The 9,607-nt window shown below is 47.0% G+C and overlaps 1 protein-coding gene across 1 annotated transcript in view; it reads right to left on the bottom strand.

Annotated features, from left to right (window-relative positions):
- Positions 1–9,607, bottom strand: part of LOC140417991 (uncharacterized) — a 49,386-nt gene that overhangs the window by 17,045 nt on the left and 22,734 nt on the right. Inside the window, exon 3 of the mRNA XM_072501421.1 lies at positions 610–2,339. Coding sequence (XP_072357522.1) covers positions 1,044–2,339 — 1,296 coding nt within the window. The 3' untranslated portion in view covers positions 610–1,043. The remainder of the gene's footprint in view (positions 1–609; positions 2,340–9,607) is intronic.

The raw sequence follows: 9,607 nt of genomic DNA on the forward strand, positions 1-9,607 counted from the left end.
CATCTCCTCTAAACTTTGCCCCTCGCACCTAAACCTCTGTCACCTGGTAATTGACTTTTCCAACCTGGGAAAAAGCTTCTGACTATCCACTCTGTCCATGCCACTCAGAATTTTGTAAATTTTTATCAGGTCGTCCCTCAACTCCGTCGCTCTAGTTAAAACAATCCGAGTTTATCCAACCTCTCCTCATAGCTAATAGCCTCCAGGCCAGGCAAAATCCTGGTAAACCTCCTCTGTACTCTCTCCAAAGCCTCCACATCCTTTTGGTAACGTGCTGACCAGAATTGTAGGCAATATTCCACGTGTGGCCTAATGTTCTGTACAGCTGCAGCATGACTTGCCAATTTTTATACTCAATGTCCCGACCAATGAAGACAAGCATGCCCTCTGCCTTCTTAGCTCCTTATCCACCCACGTTGCCACTTTCAGTGATAGGTTTATTGTAATTTCCCAATCTGTCACAGACAACTTGCCCCCTCATACCATGACAGTTTCCTTCTGTGAGAAACACCCAGATAAATTAGACAAAAGAACCCTGTAACCACCATAGCCCATCTTCATGGCAACGTGGCTGCTTTGGGAACTAAATATCTTCCAACGTGCAAACACCTTTTCATTCTGTGCTCCTCGTCAAACTTGGAACCAGGTAATCGCAACTAGCCTCAAAAATGGTCAGCCCACCGGAGGCAGAGGTGTTAGACCGGCCAGTCCAGCAGAAAGAAACCCTCCAATCATCACCATTCACCAGATGTCAGAATGAACAAAATGCAGTCCTGGATGTCAGTGAGAGCAGAAACAATACAACGGAGCCAACATCTGTAATTTGTGAACTTGTTGGAGTCACAACAGGTGTGATGAATCACAAAACCCCTCCCCACATTGAGAACAGATGAATGGTCTCTCCCCAGAATTAACTCAGTAGTGTCTCCGTAGTTGGGATGGATCATTGAATGTCTCCCCTGCTCAGAGCAGGTGAATGGCCTCTTCCAGGTGTGAACTCACTCGTGTTCCCGCAGGGTGTATGGATATCTGAATCCCTTCTCTCACTCAGAGCAGGTTAACGCCTTCTCCCCTGTGTGAATTCTCTGGTGTCTCTGCAGGTTGGATAACCAAGTGAATCCCTTCTCACACTGAGAGCAGGTGAATGGCTTCTCCCCAGTGTGAATTCGCTGGTGTGTCTGCAGGCTGGATAACTGAGTGAATCCCTTCTCACACTGAGAGCAGGTGAACGGCCTCTCCCCAGTGTGAATTCGCTTGTGTCTCTGCAGGCTGGATAACTGAGTGAATCCCTTCTCACACTGAGAGCAGGTGAACGGCCTCTCCCCAGTGTGCACTCGCTGGTGTGTCAGCAGGTGCGATGAAGTAGTGAATCCCCTCTCACACTGAGAGCAGGTGAACAGCTTCTCCCCAGTGTGAAATCGCTGGTGACTCTGCAGGCTGGATAACTGAGTGAATCCCTTCTCACACTGAGAGCAGGTGAACGGCTTCTCCCCAGTGTGAAATCGCTGGTGTCTCTGCAGGTTGGATAACTGAGTGAATCCCTTCTCACACTGAGAGCAGGTGAACGGCCTCACCCCAGTGTGAACTCGCTGATGTGTCAGCAGGTTCGATGAAGTAGTGAATCCCTTCTCACACTGAGAGCAGGTGAACGGCCTCTCCCCAGTGTGAACTCGCTGGTGTCTCTGCAGGCTGGATAACTGAGTGAATCCCTTCTCACACTGAGAGCAGGTGAACGGCCACTCACCAGTGTGAACACGCTGGTGTGCCCGCAGGTCGGATGTTTGAGTGAATCCCTTCTCACACTGAGAGCAGGTGAACAGCCTCTCCCCAGTGTGAACTCGCTGGTGTTTCCGCAGGCTGGATAACTCAATGAATCTCTTCCCACACTGAGAGCAGGTGAACAACCTCTTCCCAATGTGAACTTGCTGGTGTTTCCGCAGGCCGGATAACTCAGTGAATCCCTTCCCACATTGAGAGCAGGTGAATGGCCTTTCCCCGGTGTGAACTCGCTGGTGTGACTTCAGGGCGGATAACTGAATGAATCCCTTCCAACACACAGAGCACGTGAACGGCCTCTCCCCAGTGTGACTGCGTCGATGAGCTTCCAGCTGAGATGGGAATTTGAATCCCTTCCCACAGTCCCCACATTTCCACGGTTTCTCCATGTTTTGGGTGTCCTTGTGACTCTCCAGGTCTAACTTGTCCACACACAGAACACGTGTACGGTCTCTCCCCGCTGTAAATGTGTGATGTCTTTTCAGGCTGTGTAACTGGTTAAAGCTCTTTCCACTGTCAGTGCTCTGGAACACTCTCACTCGGGTGTGTGTGTCTTGGTGCTTTTCCAGTCACAATGATGGTTAAAACCTTTTGAAGCCGACAGATTGGGCAAACATTTCTCCTTCTAGATTCAAAGTCCAGTGATATCCAGTTCCAAGGAATTGAGACTCAGCCAGATCGAGACGTGACGTTTGAGATTTCTGTCTGTAATTCCTCCTCTTCAAATATCCTGTCAAAACAATTCACAAAATACATCACTGTCAGTACAGGATAGAAATTCAGAACAGACAATTCTAGTTCCTCGAGAACATTCTTTCCTCTCTCATTCCTCAAAAGCTGTAAATCTCCATCCCACACACTCTTCCTCCATTCTCACCCTGCTGTATCTAATATTCACCCTCTCAATTCTCCTGACGGTGCTGATTCAGGCTGATTGACAGATCCATGCTCACTGCTTCCTGTCCTGGGCACAGAGATCATAACAAATAGGAGCTGCAGTTGGCCATTCGGCCCATCGAACCTGCTCATTTATTCTGTGGGATCATTGGTCGATCTATGTCAGCGACATTATCGTGTTATTGACCAGAGGCTGAGTGTGCTGACTCAATATCTGTGAGCTCATGAGGCCGAGCTGAACAACACCATGAAGAGGCTCGATGATGCGGAGGAGAAAATCCTGAACATTGAGCAAGATGCCTCCTCGGCGGAGACAAGAATTCAATCCTTGGAGAACCAGCTGAGTGGCGTGGGAGAAGCCTGGCGGACTTGGAGAACAGAGGGTCAGAGAAAGAACATCCGAGTTGTCGGCCTGCCAGAAGGTGTGGAGGGTGAGGCTCCCGTTAGGTTCTTCAAGGACCGGCTGCCACGTTTTCTCAAGCTGGAGGTGAAGCCTGGGTGTTTCAAATTAGAAAGGGCATCGGATCCTGTCTTTGAGGCCCAGGGATAGTTTTCATCCCAGGCCTGTAACAATTCACTTCCACAACTTGAAAGATCACCAGAGGGTCCTGGAGACGGGTAAGATGAGGTGGGACGTGGCTCCATAAGGAATGAGGATTTTCCTTATTCCAGGATTTTTCAACAGCAACGCAAACGAAGCATCGAGACTTTGATGAAGTTTGAAGGGAACTATGTTGCTTTATCCTGTGACCCTGAAAATTATATTGACAACTCCGTCAAGTCTTTCAATAATCCAACTACTGCCTTGGCCTTCATTAAATCCACGAAGCGCAAGGATTTGGAGGGATGGTTTGCAGCTCAGACTAACTCCGGCTCTAATCTAGACTCTTTCCTTATCACTGTTTTGTTGTCTGAATTTGTTATCTTTTATCCTGTTGAAGGGAGTTGTTATTCTGTGAGCGCCGATTGAATGTCTTCTTCTTCTCCTCGAGTGTCCCAGGGACTCGGATTATATTATCTCAGTTATGGTAGATGTGCCATATGCTTATTATCCGCCGTCTTTCTTCTATTATCCGAGCGTTAATCATGGCAGAACCGAGTGGGGCCATTGCCGAAGGGTGGGTGGTGCTGGATGCAGGTCTTCACAGGTGGGTATAAAATGCGGGAGGGACATTCGATCCCCATTCCCTTGTTGGCCCTTTTCTTCTCCTCATTTTGGAGAAGGTGTCCTGAGGGTAACGACAGTCTGGCCGTGGGGTTAATCCTCCGGGTCCTCAGTCTTATTGAGGAATGTCCCCTTGGATCTATTGTGGTGGTGATTCTTTTGTATTTTTGTTATTATGGGAGGGTTTATGTGTTGTTGACTTTATCCTACTCTGGTACAGACGGGGCTTTTATCTGTGAAAGGAGCAGTTTGGGGAGACTTTGGTGCCTCTGGTGCAAAGTGAGTTGGAGGAGGACATAATGGCGCACGCTCGATTGTGGTGTAAAAATCTGTTCCGGTTCTCTCTGTCGTCTGACTAACGGCGGCAGTTAATCTGCAAATTTTCCCAGGGAATGTACGGGGCATCCATCACCCTATCAGAAGGAAAAAGATCCTCTCCTTACTTAAGGAGAAAGTCGACATAGGTTTATTATAGGAAACTCATCTGGATGATGAGGAATACTTTAAATTGAGGCGGGATTGGGTGGGTCACGTTTTTTGCCTCCGTTTCGTCAAGCAGCAAGGGTGTGGCAATGCTTATTAATAAAAATATCACTTTTAAGGTTGAAACCTGCTCCAAGGACAAAGAAGGTGGATATGTGATCATTAGAGGTTCGGTGAATGGAGGTGTTGTTTCAATAATGAATGTTTATGGATCCCCGAATTGCTCCCCGGAGTTTATTATAAAGGACTTTGCAGAGTTAACTTCAATTAACTCTTTTGTGGTTGGTGACTTCAACTGCCACTGAAATCCTCTGGTAGATAAACTCCCGGTTACCACCAACACCCCCACGCTGCAGGCTTGGGCGTTGGCCTTGGCTTGTAATTTGATGACTGTAGGAATTTCAGAGTTTTTGTATTCTGGGTATTTGGCGCAGTAAGGGCTAAAAGCCTGAGTTAGTGTGTGTGACTGCTGCAGCCATGTTTCTAAAAGAAATCCTAGTTTGAAAGACAACTAGGTTCTGGAGCCAGAGGTGCAATTAAAGCATCATAAACATGTGGGCTCATGGTAAGTTGTTTTGATGAAGGGTATTCCCTGTGGAGTTAATTAGATTTCAGCTTGGTAAGATGATGTCAGTTCTGGGAGGTGCCACGGTATCAGGCGTTTGGCATGCAAGAAGTGTTTTAGTTGAGAATTAGTTCAAGATATGAGCAGAGGTCAAGCATCTCAGTTCAGTCTGGAGCTAGATTCGCAGTTTCTTTCCAAGCAGTTCAGAAGGTGAGCTGAAACAAGCTCACGTAGACAGTAGGTAGCATAGTGGCTAGCATAATTGCTTCACACCTCCAGGGTCCCAGGTTCGATTTCCGGCTGGGTCACTGTCGGTGCGGAGTCTGCACATTCTCCCTGTGGCTGCATGGGTTTCCTCCGGGTGCTCCGGTTTCCTCCCACCATCCAAAGATGTGCAGTTTAGGTGGATTGGCCATGCTAAATTGCTCTTCGTGCCCAAAAAGGTTAAGTGGGGGTTATGCTGATAGTGTAGATACGTGGGCTGGAGTAGGGTGCTCTTTGTAAGGGCCAGTGCAGACTCGATGGGCGAATGGCCTCCTTCTGCACTGTAAATTCCATGGTCTATGGTCTAAGCTGAAACAACTTCCCAAGTTTCTTCATGGTTCTGACAGGATTGAGACCTTGTCTTTAAAGCGGTGACACAAGATCTCTCTCAAAGAACATCTGCGTAAAGCAGGTATTGCTGAGGGCTAACTGTGTTTAACGGTGGATTGAGAGCTGAGATGGTGTTTTTGTTGTTTGAGTGGGAATAAAGGTAGCAGTTAAGGGTTACTGTATTCACTGTATTGATTAGCATTGTTTAAGGGCTAATTGTCAGCGGTTTCCTGGTGTGGTGTTAAATTTATTTTAATATTGTGTTAGTAATAAAAGTTTGTTTTCATACAGCATGGCCCTATTTTTTGTAAAATCACTCCTGGAGTGAGGTATCCTTTACTCACAGTCTGACAAAACACAAATAAAATATTGGGGTTTGTGTCCAGTATCCGAGCCACTGTTGGGGTCTGGTCCGGGATCATAACAGTGAGGAGGTGGTTTATGTGGATGTTTAGAGAACTTTGTACCCAAGGAGCAGAGATTTTACCTTCTTTCCAGCCCCACAGCAATGTCAGACTAGAATCGACAACTTTTTTGTGCCGAGGACGATCCTACACCTGGTGTCCACTTGCATCACAGGGAGCATCGTAATCGCAGACCTTCCCCAGTTTGTCTGGAGTTTCTGCTCGAGGGCTCACCCCCAGGTCGAGAACGTGGAGGTTTGGAGCCTCCCCGAGTTCATTTATTATGCACTTTCAGGAAGAGTTTGAGTTCTTCCTTTTGGTTAACTCGACTCCTGGGATTTCCCCCTCCATTTTGTGGGAGATGTGTAAAGTTTATGCTCGGGGCTGATCATTTCTCACACTGCTAATAAAAGGTGCAGGATGCTGGAGAACCAGCGGCTTCTGGAGGTTTGTTTGGCGAAGGTGGAGGAGAATCATATGGAGGACCCGAGTAAGCTATTGCTGAAGGAGGTTAACGCAGCAAGAGTGGCTTTGGACTCCCTGTTGACTCAGCAGGCCGAGAAAAGTTGAACGTTTATGAGGTCGAAGTTTTCGAGTTTGGGAATAAGCCGAGCAAATACTTGCCTGTTTGACAAAGAAAAAGGCCGACCTTCGAGCGAATCCCTCTGTGTGGCTTGGGGGATGGAAAAGGGTCATGAAGACGGAGGAGATAAACAGGGATTTTGGGAATTCTATGCGGGATTACACAAGTCTAAGCAGTCTGGTGATGTGTTGGTGGGTGTGGAGCATTTTCTCTCTTCCCTGAAGCTTCTGGAGGCCTCAGAAAATCTTAATGCTTCTTTTTCTTGGGAAGAAGTGTCAAAGGCCGTGAAGGAGCTGCAGCCAGGTAAAGCCCCGGGACCAGGTGGCTGTGGGTGTGAATTTTATCGGGGGTTTGAGGATTTGTTATTGGATCCGTTGGTGGATCTGTATTGTCACTCTTTTGACTCGGGGATGCTGCCACTGACTCTTTTGTGAGGCTAATATCTCTTTGATTCTGAAGGTGGGCAAGGACCCAGAGGAGTGGGACTCTTATTGCCAAATCTCTCTTTTGAATGTTGACTTGAAACTGCGATCTTATGTTTTGGCGATAAGGCTGGAGGACATCCTTCCGACAATCGTGCGGGAGGACCAGACTGGGTTTATACGGGGAAGAGTTTCCAGTAACAATGTTGGAAGGTTGCTGAATGTGATTCAGGCTTTTCAGAAATATGCATTGAATGGGCTGGTGATCTCCTTCGATGCAGAGAAAGCTTTTGCTCGAGTTGAGTGGAATTATCTGGCGTATCCGCTGTGAGGCTTCGGGTTGGGTGAGGATTATATTGAGTGGATTCAATTGTTATATCACAGACCGGCAGCGGCGGTGCTCACCAATGGTATAAGGATGTCAAATTTTGAGCTTCAGAGAGGGACTAGACAGGGCTGCCCTCTGTCCCCCTTGCTGTTTGCGTTGGCCACTGAGCCCTTGCCGGAGGATATTAGATTGGATCCTCTGATATTGAGCCTGGAGGGTGGGGTGAGGCAGCACAAGATCACTCTGTGTGCAGATGACAGGCTGCTGTTTGTGTTGAACCCCAGTGTTTCAGTCCTGGACATTATTGGAGCAGTGGATAGATTTAGTGGCTTCTCTCGTATCAAGATCAATTTTGCTGAGTCGGAGGCCATGCCCGTGGGGAGGGGTTGAGGGGTAATCCCCCTCCTCTTGCTAACTTCCCCTTCAGGTGCCCCCCCCCCCCCCCCCCCCCCGAAGCCATTTTCAAACCTGGGGATGTCAATGGCCCCTCTTTTAGGCAGCTATGTGAGGTCAACTTTCCACAGCTGATGATGACTATTAGGTGGGACCTTGCCTGGTGGTTGGCTCTTCCGATTTCATGGTGAGGGAGGATTGCCTTCATTAAAATGAATGTGTGCCCAGACTGTTGTACCCTCTGCAAATGCTGCCTATACTGCTGTCGACCAGAGTCGTTTGGGAAATTAATCAAATCAGGCCATGACCTACTCAGTTAATGGTAGGGAGTTGGGGAGAGTTACAGAACAAAGAGATCTCGGAGTCCAGGTTCATAGCTCCTTGTAGGTGGAGTCGCAGGTGGACAGGCTGGTGAAGAAGGCAGTCAGTATGCTCGGTTTTATTGGTTAGAATATTGAATACAGGAGTTGTGATCTCTTATTGAAGTTGGACAAGACATTGGTGAGACCGCACATGGATAGGCTGGGACATTTTTCCCTGGAGCGTAGGAGGCTTAGGTGTGACCTTATAGAAGTCTACAAAGTGAGGAACATAGATAAAGTATATAGTCAACATATTTTCCCAAAGGTGGAGGAGTCTAGAACTAGAAGGCATAGGTTTAAGGTGAGCGAAGAGAGATACAAAAGAGACCAGAGGAGAAGTTTCTTTACATACAGGGTGGTGAGCATCTGGAATGGCTTCCATAGTCAGTGGTAGAGACGGGTACAATTTTGTCCTTTAACAAGCAGTTAGACAGTTACATGGGCAGGGTGGGTACAGAGGGATACGGGCCAAATGCTGGCAGGTGGGACTAGTTTAGCGATAGAAACTGGGCGACATGGAAAAGCTGGGCTGAAGGGCCTGTTTCCAAGCTGTAAACATCTATAACTCTACCTGGAACATAAAGAAACCTCGCGTCAAGTTTGTTAAGCTCCAATCACCAGGAGCGAAGGGAGAAGATGGTCTCCCGAAAATCAGGCTTCATCAATTGGCCTCTCGTCTTATGTTCATAAGGGATTGGATTAGGATGGAGCCAACATTTATCTGGCTCAATACAGAAGCAGACCAGTCAGTTCTCCCTTTATCCAAAACTGGCATAGGTTGATTATGGAAAGCATCTCCATTCAATTTTTAATGTCTGTAATTCATTCTGAGTCTGATGCATTGTGTAAAGTGTGGTACTCCTATCTCAAATACATAGCCTCCAATTTGACTGACTTGCTCCTCCTGGGCTTTCCATGAGTGAATTCAATTTAACTTAGGGCACAGTGGTTAGTACTGCTACTTCAGTGCCAGGGACACAGGTTCAATTCCATCCTTGGATGGCTGTCTGTGTGGAGTTTGTATATTCTCCTTGTGTCTTTGTGTGTTTCCTCCGGGTGCTCCAGTTTCCTCCCACTGTCCAAAATGTGCAGCGAAAGTGGATTGGTCACGCTAATTTGCCCCTTTGTGTCCAAGATGTGTAGGTTAGGTGGGTTGACCATGATCAATGCACCGGCTTACGAGGATAGGATGGGGAGTGGGCCTCAGTGAAATGCTCTTTCTGAGTCTCAGTGCAGATGTGAAGGGGCGAATAGCCTTCTGCACTACTGGAGTTCTATATCATCTATGTTGTGTTATTCGTTTTAATTTGATTATGCGGTTAGTCAGTTTGTGAAATTTTTGGGTTTACAAACTGAATTGTTATATAATCTTACCCTCTTTCCCCACTCACTACTTTAACCTGTTAACTGGTTCTTCAATTGATCTAGTATTTCATCTTGAGGCTCTTGTCTCTCAAATATCCTGTTCCAAATTAATTCTGCAATATGTTGCTTGGATTTATGTTGGCAATATCTCTTGTTCCACTCTGTGCCCACGATTCGTTTTGTTATTCTGTTGCATTCAGTGTTTAAAAATTATTTAAAACATAACAATTTATTAAAAATCTGTCCAACTCATCTGTGAATATATTCAAT

This window comes from Scyliorhinus torazame, chromosome 5 (assembly GCF_047496885.1).
Source record: "Scyliorhinus torazame isolate Kashiwa2021f chromosome 5, sScyTor2.1, whole genome shotgun sequence".
NCBI lineage: Eukaryota > Metazoa > Chordata > Chondrichthyes > Carcharhiniformes > Scyliorhinidae > Scyliorhinus > Scyliorhinus torazame.